The sequence below is a fragment of the Scyliorhinus canicula genome, chromosome 19, assembly GCF_902713615.1.
Source record: "Scyliorhinus canicula chromosome 19, sScyCan1.1, whole genome shotgun sequence".
NCBI lineage: Eukaryota > Metazoa > Chordata > Chondrichthyes > Carcharhiniformes > Scyliorhinidae > Scyliorhinus > Scyliorhinus canicula.
Genome location: NC_052164.1, coordinates 92,451,098 through 92,472,522, shown reverse-complemented (window position 1 = coordinate 92,472,522; position 21,425 = coordinate 92,451,098). Strand labels below are relative to the sequence as shown.

General features: G+C 46.0%; 1 protein-coding gene across 7 annotated transcripts in view; it reads left to right on the top strand.

Annotated features, from left to right (window-relative positions):
- The window catches only part of LOC119953854 (dixin-like), a 160,979-nt gene that overhangs the window by 119,569 nt on the left and 19,985 nt on the right, over positions 1 to 21,425 (top strand). For all 7 annotated transcript variants that reach the window (XM_038778430.1, XM_038778431.1, XM_038778432.1 and 4 more), the window contains 7 exons: positions 438 to 527; positions 637 to 690; positions 7,452 to 7,502; positions 7,888 to 7,992; positions 9,937 to 9,990; positions 11,173 to 11,265; positions 15,357 to 15,428. In XM_038778430.1, coding sequence (XP_038634358.1) covers positions 438 to 527; positions 637 to 690; positions 7,452 to 7,502; positions 7,888 to 7,992; positions 9,937 to 9,990; positions 11,173 to 11,265; positions 15,357 to 15,428 — 519 coding nt within the window. The remainder of the gene's footprint in view (positions 1 to 437; positions 528 to 636; positions 691 to 7,451; positions 7,503 to 7,887; positions 7,993 to 9,936; positions 9,991 to 11,172; positions 11,266 to 15,356; positions 15,429 to 21,425) is intronic.

Sequence of the window (21,425 nt, the reverse complement as noted above, 5' to 3'; positions counted from 1 at the left end):
CACGCCACTCCAACACGCCAGGACCCCCCGCCCCACTGGGTAGGGGAGAATCCCGGCCATGGTTTTCAATAATTTTTCCCTGAGAAAATAAGCAATAGAAAAATAACATTCAACCGTGCTTGGCAGGCAGAGGTGTTTATTTTGTTGGATTCTAAATATCAATAAATCATTGAGTTGACTTTGCTGTACAGAAAGGCAGACTTAAATTAATTCTGATCGATTTTGACTGATTTCCACTATTGTCTCTTCCGGCAAAAGAATTACTCATTTAACTTATGTTATGCTACAAAAAATAGTGTTTAATATTGCTACCCCTGTGAGTGCTTCCAAATGTGAACAGACTCTTAACTGTGCAGTAATTGTTGTAGAAACCGGAGTGTCTTCAGCATTTTGATACATGATACCATGTTTTAATACTGCTTTTCTTTTGTTGCCAGGGACTACTATTGAACGGTTCACTTCCCGAAGACGAACAGGAGGGATCATTTCCACTGTGCGAACAAGGGGCCAGTGCAGAAGAACAGTTGGTGTGTGCTGTTTTATAGTTGGTAACACAGTAGAATATTTGGTCCGTCCAGCTTGGCTTTTTTTATGTGCTAGAAGAAACTACTGACTGTAAATTCTTATGTTGCTCAGGTCATTATCAAGAGTCGTCTAGACCTAAGCATGGATGAATGCAAAGAGATGAAGGTACAAAGAATAGTCACTTAAAATGTTTAAGTTTGATGCTGCTGCTTATTTGTTGTGCTATTTCCTTAACCAAGAAATTAAAAGCCTTTTGGGATGTAATTTGTGCCAAGTTGAAAATTCTAGTGTTCCTTTTGGGGAGGGAGATGCTGTAACTGGTTCCATGAATGGGTGGCTATTGATCAGATGAGGAGTTAACATTTGAAAACTTTCATACATCGCCACAACTTGCCTATGTTTAGTTTTAATGTAGGCGTGAATGGCATAGGTGGGGATCCAACCACTTTCAAGAGGCAGGTCACACGTTAAAAGATTTTAAGGAGGCTGCATGCTTGCATTTTTATTTTTAACTCATTTTGACCAGGTTCCCCAAGGCTTTGAGAAATCAGGCAAGTTTAAAGGGATCAAGAAAGAGCAGATTGATAAAGTAACTGCATTTACCGCACTGTGTGTGGACCAGGAGAAGCAGCACTGTTTCACCCAGCACAACATGGTTTATGGGCAGCACGGTAGCATGGTGGTTAGCATAAATGCTTCACAGCTCCAGGGTCCCAGGTTCGATTCCCGGCTGGGTCACTGTCTGTGCGGAGTCTGCACGTCCTCCCCGTGTGTGCGTGGGTTTCCTCCGGGTGCTCCGGTTTCCTCCCACAGTCCAAAGATGTGCGGGTTAGGTGGATTGGCCATGCTAAATTGCCCGTAGTGTCCTAAAAAAGTAAGGTTCAAGGCGGGGGGGGGGTTGTTGGGTTACGGGTATAGGGTGGATACGTGGGTTTGAGTAGGGTGATCATTGCTCGGCGCAACATCGAGAGCCGAAGGGCCTGTTCTGTGCTGTACTGTTCTAAAAAAAACAAGCTTATCTGCTTCCAGCTTTATAATCACCGACTCCCGTCGATATCCCCTACATATCCTTCTCCTTCGCTCACTATCCCAGGATTTCTTCTCTCCCCACAATATAGTAAACCCCGCAACCCCAACCGTGTTTTCTCCCTCCCTCCCTCTCTACCTGCTCTCTACATGTTAGCTGCAGCCTCATGCTGCAGGTTTCCCCATTCATCAGGAAGCCAGCCTGTCAATCATTCTGGCTGTCGGGGGAAAACCTGCAGAGCAAAATGTAAAAGGCATCCTGTAGTAAATACCTTCTGAGCTTTCCATCCCGAATGCCTTCTCATACTTCCCCTCTTTCTACTCGTAAATATCAGGGCCATGGTCTCTGCAGAAGTCCCCTGCTTCCCAATGGGGGAACTTGCCTGATTAATAAGCCCAACACTAAATGACAATTTACGATTGGATTTGGATGACAATTGTGTTTCTAGTTATCAGGTTACCAGGAACACCATTGAAATTCCACCAAAATATTCATATAGACCAATATTGTTTAGTAAAATCTGTTGACTAGCTGTAGTTGTGACAATGGTGACTCCAGCACCCATATACTCTCTCACAATATGCCAATGCGTGTGCAGAACCTTTTTGTTCATTTGTTGGTAAAATGTTGAGATGAAAATTGGGTTCTCAGCTAGCTTTGTGAGGTTAGTGGCTAATGTATCGAACAACATTGACAGTACAAAATTCCCATTCATTAGAAATATCTTGTTTGCAAGCAAAGCAGACTCTACTGATAAACCTTCACTATAATCTGATGTTGCACCTTATTATGAGCAAGAGGGTCAAATGGATCAACTACTCCATGATTCACTAAAAATTAATTGATTGCATAGTGTCATAACTTAGTAGAATATTAATATGCTGCAGCACAGAAGGATCAAATTCTTGCTCTGCCACTTGTTGGCTTCTCAATCAAAGCTGTGCTATTTTGGGGGTAATGCTAAGCAGAGGGATGTTTTCTCAAGCTGCCTTTCTGCCATGTCTGTAGACTAAAGGGTTAATTATAATGATAGCTGCTGAGCATGTGTGTGAGGAGCTATGTAACCATGATGTCATTCACTGGCAGGAGATGACTGCAAAGCATCTCAGGGAGTAGCTTCAGCTATGTCTCGGTTTTATTTAATCTTTGTAAATCGTTAGCCTCTAAATAAATGTTTTTGAACAAAAAAAACACTGCCTCCAGGAAGATCTCTCCTGGAATAAAATGCCAACGAATCCCAAGATAAACCATAGAACATAGAACATAGAACAGTACAGCACAGAACAGGCCCTTCTGCCCTCGATGTTGTGCCGAGCAATGATCACCCTACCCAAACCCATGTATCCACCCTATACCCGTAACCCAACAACCCCCCCTTAACCTTACTTTTTTAGGACACTACGGGCAATTTAGCATGGCCAATCCACCTAACCCGCAAATCTTTGGACTGTGGGAGGAAACCGGAGCACCCAGAGGAAACCCACGCACACACGGGGAGGACGTGCAGACTCCGCATAGACAGTGACCCAGCCGGGAATCGAACCTGGGACTGTGGAGCTGTAAAGGATTTATGCTAACCACCATGCTACCGTGCTGCCCACGGTCAATGACAGAATATTGATATTGGCCAAAAAAAGGCATCAGGCCCTTTGCGTATTCAATTAAGGGGCTCGAAACTGTTGAGTGACCCTGATCACAGCTTCTAGTGGGCAGACTCTGATTAACAATTAAAAGCTAACTTTTTGATTGTTGGAAATGTATAAAAGGAAATTCCAGGGTATTAGTCTACAACTTTGCAATCCATTTTGGTGAAACCCAATTAGTTACATCTTGATTGTACAGTGTTTCATAGTCATTTGGTCATCCAAGTTTATAACTCACTAGTTCTGATAACTTCAGTAGGTTGACCCATAAAGATTTTTTTTTTTTTTTTTTTTATAATTTAGATTACCCAATTATTTTTTCCAATTAAGGGGCAATTTTAGCGTGGCCAATCCACCTATCCTACACATTTTTGGGTTGTGGGGGCGAAACCCACGCAGACACGGGGAGAACGTGCAAACTCCACATGGACAGTGACCCAGAGCCGGGATTCGAACCTGGGACCTCAGCGCCGTGAGGCGGTTGTGCTAACCACTAGGCCACCGTGCTGCCCTGACCCATAAAGATGATCAGTTTTGAAGACTGGCCTATCTTTCTTCACCAGGATAGATGATCCCATAGAGATATCCCAAAAAGCTGTGCTAGATTAGAACTCTGCTTCGATCCAAAATACATTTTTCGGAAGGCGAGCAATTCATTTATTTAGTTTTCCTTCTAATTTTGCATACCATTTCAGAAATGAGAACAAGGAAAGAAAGGCACCTGAAATAATGGTAAGGGGGGCGGGATTCTCCAACCCCCCGCAGGGTCGGGGAATCGTTCGGGGCCGGCGTAAATCCCACCCCCGCCGTGGACAGAATTCTCCGCCACCCGGGAATCGGCGGGGGAGGGAATTGCGCCCCGCCGGTTGGCGGGCGCCTCGCGCCGCTTGGTGGGCGCCCCGCAGCGATTCTCCGGCCCGCTGCTGTCAAGCCTCTTCCGCCGATGTGGTTTAAAACACCTCTGTGCCGGCGGGAGCAGGCAACGCGAGCGGGCCCGGGGTCCTGGCGGGGGCGGGGGGGGGGGGGGGGGGGGGGGGGGGGCGGGGCGATCGGACCCTGGGGGGTGCCCCTACGGTGGCCTGGCCCGCGATTGGGGCCCATCGATAGGCGGGCGGGCCTGTGCTCTGGGGGCACTCTTTTTCTTCCGCTGCCGCCACGGCCTCCACCATGGCGGAGGCAGAAGAGACCCCCTCCACCACGCATGCGCCGGTGGTGACGTCAGCTGACGCTCCGGCGCATACATGGACTCACGCCGACCGGCGAAGGCCTTTCGGCCAGCCCCGACACCGGGCAGCGTGGCGCCAAAGGCTGTTGGCGGCAGTCGGCGGAGCGGGAGCCACTCCGGCGTGAGCCTAGCCCCTAAAGGTGTGGAGAGTTCCGCACCTTTGGGGAGGCCCGACGCCGGTGTGGTTGGCGCCACTCCGCTACGCCAAGACCCCCCCGCCCCACCGTGTAGGGGTGAATTTCGCCCAAGATTTCAGCTGGAGCTGAGGAGCAGAGGGACTTTGGTGTGCAGCTATCAGGCCATTAAATATGGCAGTGCAAGTTGGTAAATACTTCTAAAAGGCAAAAGAATAATTGGTTTTGTACATTGTGAATACAAAAGCCACAAGGTCATGTTGAACTTATTCCTTAGTTAGGCAGCATTCAGAGTCTTATATTTAGTATTGTGCATGCCATTTCAGGCAGATTTCAAAAGTAGTGGAAAGGGTGCAGCACAACCTCACTGGGCTTTTGTCAGGGATCCTAGGCTATCATTACGAAAAACTAAGAAAAGTCAGAACTTTGGCCAGGTTTAAATGGTGATCTGATACAAGTTCTTTAAAATTATGAAGGCTTATGGATAGTTTAATAGGGAGGCCTTGTGGTGCAGTAGTAGCTTCCCTATCGCTGGGCCAGAAACTCCGGGCTCGAATACCACTTCAGGACTTGGATGGCCAAGGAAGGCGCATTCATAATTGATTCTCAATCAGCCCGCAAAATGTTCAAATACACCTGATGGCACGCAGTAAGTTCAGGAGAGTTTCAGGAGAGCTTTGACAAAGAGTCATCTGGACTCGAAACGTTAGCTCTTTTCTCTCCCTACAGATGCTGCCAGACCTGCTGAGATTTTCCAGCATTTTCTTGTTGGTTTCAGATTCCAGCATCCGCATTAATTTGCTTTTATATAGGAGAGTTTCTTGGTCAGTCATAATGCAGAGGCAATGGAAGACCGCTGCAGTACATTGTCAATGACAATCATGGACCAATCCAATAGAAGTCCATGGTTGCCAATGCCCTTTTGGGGCCTGGTAACCTGAATGATGAAGATGACGGGTTAAATAGTAATAGCTCATTTCCACTTATCAGTTGTGGTAATGACGTGGCATGGAGGCCAGCACATACATAGGTGGCAATATTAAATGTAATTTAACACTACCCTAATTTAACATAGCACAGCATTCACCATTTACCGATGCCCAAAGTAATTCAGTGTCAAATGAAACAGTAAACGGGCATGTTTAGCAATATCAGAAATTACCCTTTCCTCTCAATTATGAGGTGCAATCTGTTTGAAAATTCCATTAATTCAAGTTAGGATTCTGTGCTTCAAACCATGATATCATCAGTCTTAACAGCACATTTCTAAAATCAAATTACAGGAATCTTAATGTGACAAGGTATACGGTAATTTGCATCAGTATTTATAACTATAACAATAACCAGCATTGACAGTAGAAACAGTATTCAAAAATTGACAATGACTGTCCTAATGAATAGGAACTTTCTTGCTTAGTGGTATAATCACATTGACTCCTCAGCAGCAAGTTATCACATGAACGCCATGTTTTTTAAAAAGGTTGGTTTGTCAACAGGATATTTAGTGCATATCACATTTCCTGACTGCAGCAAAACCTTTGTAATAAAAGTTCCTTTTAAGTGAAGAGGAAAACATTTTCTTTGGAGTGCGGCAATGGACTAATGAGTTTCTTAGAACTTTAGAATGATACAGCAAGAAGACCACTGAGCCCATCATATTGAAGCAATTCATGCTCGTCACAGAGTTTATGCAAGTTCATAAAAATAAAACATAATCTGAAGGGTGCTCTTTTGTCTGATACATTTGTACAGTCTAGAAATTACTCTGTGATATTTTGTACAAAGACTTAACATTTTCACCTGAAATTCTTCAGCTGGCTGGCTGCTTTAGGTTGTGAAGTGTTCAGCCATTTGCTGTGATACATTGCTGATAGTGCATCATTTATAGGAGGACATTTTCACACGGGTAGCTGAACAACATTGTCAAAGTAACAGTTTGCCATGGAGCAGGCTGTTCATTATCTTGCAGGTCAGTGAGTGCCCAGTCTCAAAGGAGTCATTTGAAAAACACAGAGGGCGGAAGAATATGAAAATACAATTAGTTGAATAACCTCACCCTTTGTTTGATGTAGAGCCTCCAAATCACCTTTTTGGGGTTTAAATCTTTATCTAATTCTTAAAAAATAGTCATTACCGTTATTTTTAAATAGGGTTATTATCTTTTTCACTTTTTTAATCATGACCGGAATTCTCTGGTCGGGATTCTTTTGACCCGCTGGCTGCGCACCCTCGCCCATGGGTTTCCCAACAGCGTAGCTTCAGTGGGAATTCCCAGTGACAGCAGCAAGAGAAGAGACTCCCACCGCCTGCAGAAGGTGCAGCGCCGAGGAACACAAGGCTAGGGGACCGGAGAATCAAGCCCCATATATCTTATTGTTAACATTTCCAAAATGTAAATTTTTTTTTTGAGTAATTACCATGCGTTTAGTCAGTCAGGGATGGTAATAATACTAGACTGGTAATCCAGAGGCCCCGACTAATTCTGGAGACATAAGTTCAAATTCCACCACAGAAGATGGAGGAATTTGAATTCATTTAATTAATAATTAAATAAATGCACCCACCTACACTGGCCAGGTAATAGAATATTAGCTATTGCTAGTCCTTCCCCCAATATCAGAGACGATCCACAGCTGGTATGACACAGTTACAATTGTGGGCTTGTATTAGCTAGAGATGAACAAAGTTACAAGTGAACAGCCCCTTTTAAATTGTGTGATGTTTCAGTGCTGCTGACTTCCCCTCCCCTCCCCTACCCCCAGCAATATAAATGGTTGTTGAAAGTTTAGCTTTGCTTCCTGTATTTTCTGCAATATTTTGGCACCATAATTGGTGGAAAGTTAATGTCTTGTGATGGGGAAGAAAAATCGATCTTTTCAATTTCATTTTCATTACAGAGAGAACTATTAAAATACAAACAAGAAACCAGGAATCTGCAGGGAGTAAAGGTAAGAATAGAGTTGCCCAAATGATGACGAGTTATGCGGTACATCTCAAATGAATTTTCCCATACAAATGCACTTGTTAATGCAGCTTAACCTATGCTGACCAACACAAGACTCGAACATAACTCGAGCCAAAATCTATTATCTCGCATGGCATTTCTAGAGGAGCTTAATTTAACATCTATTTCACAGCACGGTAGAATTCGTGCAGTAATTTTGTGCTTCTATAAACTCAGCATTTCAGGAATGCTTTCCCTATAGAAAGGATTTAATGTAAGTATGATGACGTTTGTATGGCAGGACACTCCCTGATCGGTTGAGAGATTCTATTGACCACAGACGTTGATGGTCATTTTCCAGCTCATTGAAATATGCATTCTTTCCTCAGGATGCGTTGCAGCATCGGATGGCACAGCAGGAGAGCTCCATTCTTCAGCTGAAGCAGGAGTTGCTGAGAACGAGCATGGCAAAAGATGAGCTACTGAGTGAAAATGTGAGGGTCTAGCTCTCTAGTGCTTGTAAGCACTCTTAGGAAATAAGAGCTGTCACAGTATCTGTAAGTTTGTACCAAGGACCAACATCATTTTACGTTTATTTAGTCAAAATATACCTACATCTCACATGATAAATGCAGCAAGAAGCTGTACTAAAGATTGTGAACAAAGAAGGCAGGTTAGACCATATACTGGGAAATATCAGGAAATTGTTACTGCTCACTTACTGTCAGGCCAGGCCTGTTCATTAGCTTTATAATAACTCTAATGTTGCTCAAAGTGAGGGAGTGGAGAAACGATGCTGCGGTAAAGTGTTTTTTGATTGGCTAATATGTTTAACCAATCAGTATAATTAGATAGTGGAGCCAATCAGAGAAGCAAGACAGATTTTGTGTCAGGGATAGGTTTGAAGTGTCATGCCCTATCCAAGGACTTTTAGTGTCTTAATTATCATGATTATCAATAGATATGCATTGCATTCAAAAACTGTGGAATACCATTTGTAGCCTGAGTGAGATCTCATTTATTGTTAATTATTTTGTTTGAAGCATGAGTTTAAAATATAGCCTGTTTAATTTTGGCTGGCATTTAGAAAATTCTGTTTGAGGAATTAAGTGACTAATCCAGGAAAAGAAAAACAACATTATTATATAGAGCACGTTGACAATTAACGGACATATAACAGACTATCTAGGCATTCATTTCTGCTGTCCAGAACGGCACAACAATAAATGATGCAACTAATAAGGACCCGCAGATTTGCATCCACATTGAAATAAAAATAATCCTGGAAGAAAATAATTTACAACAATAGCATCAACGTTTGCTTCAGTAGCAAGAGTAAGAAGTTATACAACATCAGGTTAAAATCCAGCAGGTTTATTTGGAATCACGAGCTTTCGGAGCGTAGCTCCTTCATCAGATGATTGACTCATGACTTACTGTGTCCACCCCAGTCCAACACTGACATCTCCACATCATGACATTAGGAAGAGGCATACTTTGAGGGGACATTTCAAGATGGGGGGAGCTGTAATTTGACGTTCAGGAGGAGAATTTCAGGCTACAAGCCGTTGACAGCTGAAGACTTTCAAGACTGATAGAACAGGAAAGGGAATTGAAAGATTTTATTCAAGCCAGGATGTAGGACTGAAGAAGATTGCACCGATAAGTGAAGGTCAAGTTATGGATGGATTCATAACCGAGGATGAGGGTTTTTCAAATCATTGCAGTGTGGCTGAGGAATCAGTGCAGGTCAGTGGGGATAAGGTTTGACAGGTAAAAGTTTGAAAAAAACTTTTAAAAAGGACAGAACAAAGGTGAATGGGAAGAAAGAAAACTACAGGTGAGTTGCACTTCACGTGTGGGTGTAACGCAAGACTTGAGAATTGTTTTGGAGAGGTTAACCCTGGAGATGATACATTCGCCCCGTGTCTGCGTGGGTTTCGCGCCCACAACCCAAAAAAATGTGCAGAGTAGGTGGATTGGCTACGCTAAATTGCCCCTTAATTGGAAAAAATAATTGGGTAATCTAAATTTAAAAAAAAAAAACCTTGGAGATGATGAAAGCATGAATAAACATTTCATTAATAGTGAGGGTAAAGTAATGCACAAGTGGACAATAATACAGAGATTGAACTGGGTTGTAATGGCAATTTCCAGGAGATAGGATTCAGAGCTCAGCTCGGGATCCAACAGGATTACTTGGCTGGGCATCTACCACGGTGCATGTAATAGAATCATCTTTCCTTTTGGAAATTGCACAGCCCATTGGCATCGGTCTATAAATGTGCCCATTTTTGAAGAAATTGTAGGATCAAATGAGAGGTGAAAAATCCCCCGACTCATAGTTGTTCGTCTTGTGACAGTTCTCCCCTATTGTGGATTTCATGAACTGGCTACTGGAAAAAGTTATTTATTTCACTTTCATTTTGTATTGATAGCTTGACTTACAAAGGAAGACGGAAGAAAGGAACAGGCTCCTTGGGGAATTTAAAGTAAGGATTTCTAAAATTCTCACTGATAAAATAATTGCATTGTCCAAACCAAACACCATGTGTTGACTTTAATTTGTTGCAGAATGAACTAATTGTCACAAACTATAATCTGGTGGGGGCAGCATGGTGGCACAGTGGTTAGCATTGCTGCCTCACGGCACCAAGAAACTTGGTTTGATCCCAGCCCGGGTCATTGTCTGTGTGGAGTTTGCACATTCTTGCCGTGTTTGCGTGGGTTTTGCCCTCACAACGCAGGCTAGATGGATTGGTCATGCTAAATTGCCCCTTACTTGGAAAAAATAAATTGGATACTCTAAATTTGTTTTTAAAACTATCATCTGGCGGAATACAGGCCAATTGTAACTTATTAAAAAGATTACAATATAGCTGGATTTTAAATAAATTATTTAATGACAATTCTGTTTAAAATATTTGTCACAAAACTGTTTGTTATCTGTTACAGCAGTTGATGTGAATGCCTTACTCATTCTATTAGTATATGTGGTGCTGTTATAATTCCCTCTGAGAGGAAGATAATCTTAGTTGATACTACAGTGCTAAAAGGATCCTGCTTTGTTGTGAATGCTGACCTTCAAATATTTTGTTGCACCAAAACCTTATCTTCCTGTATTCAGTGATTTAGGCATAATTATGCATCCCTGACATTTCTCAAAAACAGAGTCTTGACCAACATCAGCCTTTACCACCATAAGCCGATGTGCAAATCATTTAATGCATAGCTATTTGTGGAACCTTGCAAAATAGCTGCTGTGTTTGCATATGTAACAGTTCAAAGTATTATTTAATATTATTAATTTAACTTATTTCATATTTTATTTAGTAGGTGTCATGTAATGGGTTAATAGTTATGAAAATGAGTGCTGAAGGCCATGATGTAACAATGATATCAGCAATCAAGAGACTGTACTGCAGACTAAGCAGGCAGCACCAGGGAGAAGATGTGCCTACTCAGTTGCCCACCTTGTATATATTATACGTGGTGTAAATAAGTCAGTTTGAAGTAACTACCTGAGCCTAGCTACTGTCTGTCTAGATGAGATGTACCACATCGCATGTTTATGAAACAATATGGAGTGCTTTCAAGCTTTTCCGAGAAGAACATTAAGGTGTTGTGTAAATGCAAATCTATCTTCGCTTGTGATGAATTATATTTTCTTACAGAGAGAGTTGGGCCAGAAGGACCGGCTATTCCAACAGCAGCAGGCCAAACTGGACGATACTCTACGGAAACTAACAGAAGCCACTCATTTAAAGGTATTGGAAAGGAGGCTCATCCAGTAGAATGTGTTACCTTCGAACCCCTCTCTGCGGAGAGTTACAGAACAAAGAGATCTAGGAGTACAAGGAGATCATAGCTCCTTGAAGGTGGAGTTGCAGGTGGACAGGGTGGTGAAGAAGGCATTCAGCATGCTAGGTTTTATTGGGTACATGAGTTGGGCCGTCTTGTTGAAGCTGTACAAGTCATTGGTAAGACCACACATGGAATACTGTGTTCAGTTCTGGTCACCCTATTATAGGAGGGATATTGTTAAACTAGAAAGAGTACAGAAGAGATTTACGAGGATGCTACCAGGACTTGATGGTCTGAGTTATAAGGAGAGGCTGCACAGGCTGTGACCTTTTTCCCTGGAGCGTAGAAGGCTTAGGGGTCATCTTATAGAGGTCTACAAAATAATGAAGAGCATTGATAAGGTTGAGAGTCAACATCCTTTCCCAAAATTAGAGGAGTCTAGAACTAGACGGCATAGGTTTAAGGTAAGAGAGGAAAGATACAAAAAAGACCAGAGGAGAAATTTCTTCACACAGAGGGTGGTGAGCATCTGGAAGAGGCTGCCAGAGTCAGTGATAGAGGCGGATACAATTTTGTCTTTTAAAAAGTAGTTGGACAGTTATATGGGCAGGTGGGTATAGAGGGATATGGGCCAAATTTTGGCAGGTGGGACGAGCTTAGTGAGAGAATCTGGGCGGCATTGACAAGCTGGGCCGAAGGGCCTGTTTCCATGCTGTAAACATCTATGACTCTATCACCCTGGACTGTATAGTACAAACATTTCAAACTTCAGATTAAGTGTGAAATGTTCACCTAAATAACCAGTATACTCCCCTAAAACTTTAAGAATGAAATAGTATTGAAGCAAAATAAAATACAATGGGCGCAATTCTCAGCTCCCCACGCCGGGCGGGAGAATTGCGGGAGGGCCGGGCGAATCACGACATGCCGCCCTGGCACCCTCCACGAGCTGGCCAACCTGCGCATGTGCGGCTGACGTCACTTAGGCGCCGCCGGCCGCGTCATTCTCGACATGCCGCTTTGACGCAAGCGTCAAGGCCCGGCGCCCGAGATTCGCGCACCGCTCTCCTAGCCCCCGGGGGGGGCGGGGGGGGGGGGGGGGGGGGAAGAATAGGGGTTGAGGAGCGGCCTCTGACACCGGAGTGAAACACTCCGGGTTTCACTCCGGCGTCGGCTGTTTCTCTCCGTTTCGGAGAATCGCGCCCAATATGTTAATCTAGTGAATAAATTCAACAATATTCCCCAATTTTGGCATTGCTATCTTTCTGTACCCCAAAGGCGGACAGAAAGTAATAAATTAAAAGCATTGCATACTTTGAACTTCAAAAAGCTTTCAGTGTTAAAAATGATTAAACCAGCTAAATTATGTTTCCTGTTTATGCTGTATTATTACTTAGCAAGGCCCCTACTTGCAAATTATGACAGCTTGTTTATAATCAATGAATGACTTAGTTTTTAATGTATTTAATAGATTTTAATAGAACATTTGTTAAAGACAGAGCTTTGAACTGTAGCCATTAAAAGACAAGTTGGCATCAAATAATTGCTCAATGTTGAATGTTGTATTTCAATGAGGCAACTTCCTTAAAATGCTGTTTCTCCTATTTCCAATCATATTTCCCCATGAAAATTGCTTCTTCTCAGCAATTATTCTTCATTATTTTATAGATCTCAGTAAGATGACCCCTAAGCCTCCTACGCTCTGGGGAAAAGGTCACAGACTGTGCAGCCTCTCCTTATAACTCAGACCATCAAGTCCTGGTAGCATCCTCGTAAATCTCTTCTGTACTCTTTCTAGTTTAACAATATCCTTCAGTAATTACTGTAGTGCTGTGCAAAATTCTTTCTATTGAATAGTGCTGCAATTAACATGTAGCAATTATAATGGCACAGAATTTTCTGCAAAACAGCTATGTTTATAGCTGTTTGATGCATTAAAATCCAGCAATTTCTGAGGAGGCCTTTGCAGTTGGCCAAAATTTGACCTTTTCTCAACTTGTTTAGATGAGAGAGGGGCCTGCAGAGTGAATGAGCTAACTGACCATGGCACTGTGGCACAGGAAGCTATTCAAGTGTTGGGGGCAAAAGAGGACTGTGGTGGCGTAGGTAACAGTATAATGAGGAGGGTTGACACTGCAGCAAAGAGGAAGACTCCAGACGGCTGTGTTTTCTGCCTGGTGCCAGGGTTCGGGACATCTGTTCAAGTCTGGAGAGGAACTTACAGTGGGAGGGGGAGGATCCAATTAATTGTGGTCCATATTGGCACCAGTGACCAAAGTAGAATGAGGAAAGGGATTCTGCCTCGTCAGCATGAGGAGCTAGGCACTAAATTAAAAAGCAGAACGGTAGCATTGTGGATAGCACAATTGCTTCACAGCTCCAGGATCTCCGGTTCGATTCCGGCTTGGGTCACTGTCTGTGCAGAGTCTGCACATCCTCCCCATGTGTGCGTGGGTTTCCTCCGGGTGCTCCGGTTTCCTCCCACAGTCCAAAGATGTGCAGGTTAGGTGGATTGGCCATGATAAATTGCCCTTAGTGTCCAAAATTGCCCTTAGTGTTGGGTGGGGTTATGGGGATAGGGTGGAGGTGTTGACCTTGGGTAGGGTGCTCTTTCCAGGAGCCGGTGCAGACTCAATGGGCCGAATGGCCTCCTTCTGCACTGTAAATTCTATGATAAACTCAGAAGTATGAACCAGTGGATGAGTACCTGAACCACATGCAAATTGGCATAAAATAGAGAGATGAATACATGATTTAAAGATGTGTGGTAGAAGTGCGTTCCTGTTCGTGGGGCATTGGCACCAGTACTAGGGATAGCGTGAGCTGTACCATTGGAACCCAGTTTTTACCTGCGAAACACGCCTCGAGAGGCCTGGGTAATCCCTCCCAGGGATCCCTCCTAGGTTGCAAATCACCACAAAATGTTGGATTATTTGCGCTGGTCGAATTAAGCTTGCCTATAAGGGTAAATTACTGAATTTTCACTGTAAATAAGAATAAACCTTCCCACACAAAGATAGGGCTGCTATTTAACTGAATAAGGACCCAACTGTTCGGGTGATTTATCTTTTCAGTAGCCTTCCATTTTGAAAGAAGTTAACAATTCAATTAGAATTGTTCCACAGAAGCCACACAGTGCACGCAACCAGCTGCAAGCTGAACTGCGGAAATGATAAAACAAATTATTCACGAGAGAAAAGAAATTAGAGAACGCAACCAATTGAAATTAAGAAGCATAGGTTGGAAAGCACTTTACCGGACATGAATATCACTAATTAAGTAAAGGTGGGCTTGTAACTGGCCTAATGAGATCAAGGCCATCAAATTTAATTTCTGGTGGATTCTGCCTGGGAGTGAAGCCAGTGCAAAATCATTTACAGCATTTTGAATCATTTCCCCCAAATTAAAGTATTTGTGTCCACGAGAGCTTAGGGAATACATAAAGTGAGGCCCAGGAATATGAAAGGATGTGCCAATTTGAGCAACATCCCCATAACCACTGCTTCCAGTTGTAAGTAGACAGCAATCGCCATATTGATTCCAAAAGTAACACCATGCTTTGAATCAATGATTACCCCGAATCAGTCTCAGTGTTACTTTAGCTATCTGATGCTCCCTCTTCTTTCCAATGTGCAGAATCTTGAACTTATCATTGTTCCACTCATTCATAGATCTTCTTAATAATTCCATATGCAGCCCTCTCTCCTCCTCCTCCTCTCCCCCTCCCCCCACCCTGTGTGCCGGCTTTTGTCAAGTCAATTGATCCCAGCTGGCCTATGATGTGAAAACTGCAATTAGCCTCAATATCCCTAGCTAAAATAGTATTATGAAGATTAACAGAAATATGCTGGAATCCTCACCCCCTTAGTAAAAATGAAATACTGGAGGGCTTGATGAAGCTGGCTGCAACTCAGACTTCTGACTGCTTCAGACTAAATAGGTCAAAATCTTACAGTCAAGGATTATACAGTAATATTAATGAGGTTAGTATTTTTTGTGAGAATTTCTATGTTGGACGGCGATTTGCATTATAACATTGTATTATTCCTTTCAGAATGACTTGCAGAAGGACTTGGAACAGAAGGATATTCTCCTTCAACAGCTGTTGAGCAGAGAGGAGGAAGAGGTATGATAATATTATATCTCCGGTATGATTCTGTATAATTTAACCAAATTAATAATGAATATGTGGGAGTGAACTCAAAGAAGTTATTTCATCCCGGGCTCAGATAATCACCAAAATTACCTCCGTAATTATAAACATCTGAACCCGGACATCTTTAGAGTAACACAGAGCCAATTTTTGTTTCCAAAAATAGATTAATTATGATCACAATGAACAAGAAATGAATTGGTCAATTATTTCATTGCTGCATCCAGAACACTGATCTCAGCAAAATGGCTGCCACTCTAAAGGTTATACACGAAGTGCATTAGGACGATCTGAAAGACGTAATAAAGCATTAGATGTCACAGACTCTCACACTCACACACTCTCTCTCTCTCTCTCTCTCCCCACACCCCCTCCCCCTCCCCTTCCTCCTCTCCTGTCTTATGAAATTCCTGCTGAAGGATTAATGCCTCAGGACTGCTAGCTTTATATTTTTTAGAGAAAATGTAAAATTGTTGAATGTACTCGAGATTCACCAGGAGGCAGCTTGGGCTGGAGAATTTCAGCTATGAAGTTAGGCTGGTTAGGCTGGGGTCGTTTTCCTTGGGCAGAGAAGGTTGAGGTGGGAACCTGATAGAGGCGTACAAACCTATTAAGCGCGTAGATAGGAAAAAAATTTCCCTTTCGTAGAGGGGTGAATAACCAGGGATCACCGATTTAAGAGAAGCGGCAGGAGATGTAGGGGGGATTTGAGAAAAATCATTTTCACCCAGAGGGTGGTGGTAATCTGGAACTCCCTGCCTGCAAAGGTGGTGGAGGTGGTAATCCTCACAACATTTAAGAAGCATTTAGGTGAGCTCTTGAAACGCCATAGCATACAAGGCTGTAGACCAAGTGCTGAAAAATGGGATTAGAATAGATAGGTGCTTGATGGCCAGCACATATACGATGTGTGACAGGTCTTTTGCTGTTCCGTAAAACTCTGTGGGCTCCATTCTCCGTTTGGGAGACTATGTTCTCCTGCTGGAGCTGAATTGCGCCAGTTTTACGATTCCCTTGCGGTCGTCAAGCAGGATGCAAATGAGTGTTCTACGCCATGCAAATTTATGCATGGCATGGAATATGAGGGTTTCCCAGGGAATCCTGTTATCCGGCCGCCATCTTGAGCAGGCGGCTGATAGCGAGGCCCTGCAGCTGGCCACTGCCGCCTTACCTTAACCACAAATCGGCTCCGACTGCCCCCCCCCCCCCCCCACTCTGCACAGCAGCCGCCACCTCCAAGTGCGGGGGTGACCTGGACCCCCCCCCCCCCCAAATTATAGGGAGCACTGTCTTCGGGGAACCCCCTCAGGGATCCATGTAATAGGGGGAATGAAAATGAAAATCGCTTATTGTCACAAGTAGGCTCCAAAGAAGTTACTGGGAAAAGCCCCTAGTCGCCACATTCCGGCGCCTGTTCGGGGAGGCTGGTACGGGAATTGAACCGTGCTGCTGGCCTGCCTTGATCTGCTTTCAAAGCCAGCTATTTAGCCCAGTGTGCTAAACCAGCCCCTGGAATGCCCTCTCAGGGACCCGTGACCCGTGTAATAGAGGGGCCCTGTCTGGAAGCTAAAGAAAAGTCCAGACAGGGGCTGTGGGAAGCATTTTAGCTCTAACACGTACCTTGTAGCTATCTGCAATCCATTCATAGCTTTTGAGTTGTGATATATGATTGACATCTCGTAAAAAACATCTGCAGCTTTGATCCATTCATAACTTTTATGCTTCAGTGGCCTAAGTGATAAAACCGCCAATGTTTGTAAATATTGATCACATCAGTCCAAGCACTAAGTTAATTCCAATGACTCAATAATAATAATCTATGTCAGGGACACGATTGTAGAGACTACAAGTGAACCTCGCCCACATGATTCCCAGCCATGGGGACTGGAGAATCACGGGAGGGCGGAGCATAGGACGCCCGCCCGCAAAATAGATGCAAATGGGTCATTACGATCCATTTGCATCTATTTACATCCCCCCCACCAGTGTGTATCATAGACCTCGTTCATGCCACCAGCTACAGGGTTAGAGCATTGCATTCTGGTTGCCGCCTGCCGCTGATCCGGATTTTGCCCTGACGCCTGGGACGCGACTCTCCGACCCCCACGCCGGGTGGGAGAATTGCGGGAGTGCCGGGCGAATCACGCCACGCCGCTTGATCTCCGGCCCGGATGGGCCGAGCGGACTGCCGAACCCGACAGTTCACGCTGGCGCCAACCACACCTGGTCACTGCCGGCGTGAACATCGCGCGACCGCTGCATGTGGGGCCTGTGGGGGGCGGAGGGGGGATCGAGCACCAGGGGGGTGTTCAGGAGGGGTCTGTCCCGCGATCGGTGCCCACCGATCGTCGGGCCGGCGTCTCTAAAAGACGCACTCTTTTCCCTCCGCCACCCCGCAAGATCAATCCTCCATGTCTTGCGGGGCAGTGGAGGGGAAGACGGCAACCGCGCATGCGCGGGTTGGCACCGGCCAACCTGTGCATGCGCGGGTGACGTCATTAGGTGCCGCCGGCCGTGTCATTCAGGCCGCACCGCTTTGACGCAAGCATCAAGGCCCGGCGCGCCTAATTGACACGCTGCCACTCCTAGCCCCCCGGGGGGGGGAGAGAATAGGGGGCGAGGGGCGGCCTCCGACGCTGGAGTGAAACATTCCGGGTTTCACTCCAGCGTCGGCAATTTGTCTCCCTTTGGGAGAATTTCGCCCCGGATTTTCCATTCCATCTGGGAACACATTCTAGGTGTCCCGGCACGGAGAACATAGCCCCATGACTCTGTGTCTATGACTCTAATGTGATCCCCAAATCACTCAAAGAGTCAGGGGCTCCAGAGATCAGGACGCCATTTAAAATTAGTGCCCCGTTCTCTTGCTACACGGAGGTTTCCGGCAAGCGGAGCTCCTCAGTGCAGAAAATGGGGCTGTATGCAACCTCGGCCACACGCCCCCAGCTGAGGCCCCCCATCTAACCCGAGTGCCATTCGATAACGTGTGCTGGCAATCACGCGGCTAAATGCTCTCACTATGAGACTTTGTTCGCATTTAGTTAAATTGCGCTTTTGAAGTGTCATTTGTGGCGAGTTTTGCTGGGAGTTTCTTCCCAGCTCTGTTGGCGAGCTCCCCACCGATATCTAACAAAGTCACTTTTTGGGCCCTGGGGAGTTTCTCTCTGGTCAACCCGAAACTTTGAATTATTTTCATCACTGGGGACCTGAACGCGCTAGCCAGGTGGGCTCCTCGCAGATCGGACCACTATTTTGAAAGGGTGCCCATGATCTCTGTGTAAGCTTGTGGATCACCACATCCCCTAGCCATGGGGAATGTCAACCCTCCACACACATGGGCATTACTCCATACCCCCCCCACCCCCAAGCGATGGCACCCCGCTATGGGGTCACTGAGGATTCTCCTTCCAAAGCTTCCATCCTTCACACACACTTCCCCCCTCCCCCACCCCCGCCAAACCTTCCAGAGGCCCGTTCATACCCACCCTGCACCCCTCATGCCCCCTTCACCATCCCCTCAAGCCCTGACTCACGGCAGTGCCACCGTGGCATCCTGGCACTGCCCCACTGGCTCCCGCCAGCTTTGCAGTGCTACCTGGGAACTTTCTGAGTTGCACTTTCTGAGCTTCCGATGGTAAAGAGTCCGCTGAGGTGATGAAGGCCTCGAAGACAGCCAGCCAGTGGTTAAAGTCTTTCCTGGCTTTCGGGGATTGCGGATCCAGCTGCAGATGGTTGGGTTTAATTCTGATGTCCATGATGTAGGAAATCTCACGGTAATAAATTGATGCGCTAACAATTGCACACAGAAATACGAAACGGTACAAAAGAGGCTTTATTACCGTGAGATGTTATTCCCTCAACTGCAGCTGTAGAATGGCAGCTCAGGAGAGCTTATGAATATTTATACTGCTCCCTGTGGGCGGAGCTAGCTGGCAGGGGCTTACCAGCAAACCTGTAATAGCAGGTACTATTGTACATCCCCTAATAGAGGCACACACATATATATATACAGTGGTGGATCACCACAAAAGCGTTTATTGAATTTGTTGAAACCCGAAAGTAAACTCTATTAAAATAGTTACATAAATGATTAGTTGTATATAACTTCTAAATAGTAGTAAATAAAGGACAGTGTCCCGATTAAATTCCAAACAATATTGTACTTAGCTATTTGTTGAAATCACACACACATTTAGTTACGATTTTCACTTTCGCTTCTGTGATTAAGTACGAGCTCATTCTTTCTCATTCTACTGCTGAGACTTTGTGAAGGAAGCATTGGAAATATCGCAAAGTAATTGGTAATTGACAACAACTGAGACTACGTAAAGACTACCTTCTTTTAGTGTTCCATTTTGTATGTTAATGACATACATCCTGGGCACAATCTACTGGCCGTGTTGCGCTCGAACGAGACCAGACAGCCAGTAAGCCTCACTTGATCTACCCAAATCTTGCGAGACATCGCGATCAGAATCCCGCCACAATGAGCAGGACTAAGCCTTGCATGCCTAAGTAAGTTTAAAACCCACCCAGGCATGCTGACCCGGGATCTTTCGGGCTCCCAGCATCTACCAACTTCCCATGGAGAGCCCAGCCAGACGCCGTTAGTACTGGTCACACAAACTTGGACTAGGCAGAATTACACCTGGAGGTCCCCTGGGCCATCAGAGGTCCCTGGGTGGTTAGAGATAGGGCAGGCTATCCCCCTGCCCCCCCCCCCCCACGCGCCCCCTTTAACGAGGGCACCTTGGCAGTGGAAGGATGGCAACTACTTTACTCAAGGTTGAGCTCCAGCGTGTTCCCGCTGATACAGGACGCGCCGCCCTACGCCCGTGCTATGGAACTGCTCAAAGAAAATTATGTCCAGTCGATGAACACTCTGTTTGCGAGGCACGTACTCTCCACTCGCGTCCAGCAACCGGGTGAGTCGATTGAGGACTTCTGGCGGGCCCTTATCCCTCTAGTACGGGACTGCGAGTGGCAGGCCATCTCGGGTACAGAACATTCGAGTCTCCTCATGCGAGATGCCTTTGTGACGGGTATTGCATCGGACCCCATCCGGCAACGACTGCTGGAAGGGGCCGCGCTCGATCTAGCGGCGACAAAGACTTTAGCACTCTCTATGACGGCCGCTTCCCGTAATGTGCAATCCTACCCCACCCACTCATCCTACCACGCAGCCCACCCATCCTACCCCTCATGGACACCGCAACCGACCCCCCCCAACTGGGGCCGCTCCCGCGCAGTATGCCTGCGCTACCCGCCACACCGCGCACCCTGGGGGTCCCTGCTGCTACTCCACAGCAGAAGCACCCCCGCCAGCGCTGCCCGGCCCGTGCCACGACCTGAAAATCTTGTGGCAAGAAAGGCCACTTTGCAGCTGTGTGTCAGGCCCGCGCTGATGCCTTTATCGCGCCCGACCTCTCCCCCTCTCCCCAGCCGATCTCACAATGGGCCCCGCCGTCTGCAGCTCCCGGGGCCATGTGTGATCAGTGGGCGCCACCATCTTTCGCCGCCCCCGCAACGTGCGCAGCATGGGCGCCGCCATCTTCCTCCCCCGACTCCACTTGCGGTCAGTGGGCGCCGCCATCTTGCACCACCCCCGCAATGTGCGATCAGTGGACGCCGCCATCTTTCCCCGCCCCCGCAACGTGCGATTAGTGGGCGCCGCCATCTTGCCCCGCCCCCGCAACATGCGCTCCGTGGTCGCCGCAATCTGGCCCCGCCTCCACAATGTGCACTGCATGGGCGCCGCCATCTTCTTCCCCGCAGGTACTCCAGACGCCGCCATTTTGTCCTCCCATCGGGACTGGACCACGGGACCCGGGTCGCTGCCGCTACTCATGGGAATCTTCGGGTGATCGCCCGCTACTCGCCTCCATGACGCTTGACCAATCTCGTCCTCGCAACCTGGCTACCGCTTCAACGACGGTACTCATCAACGGCCATGCGACCTACTGCCTACTT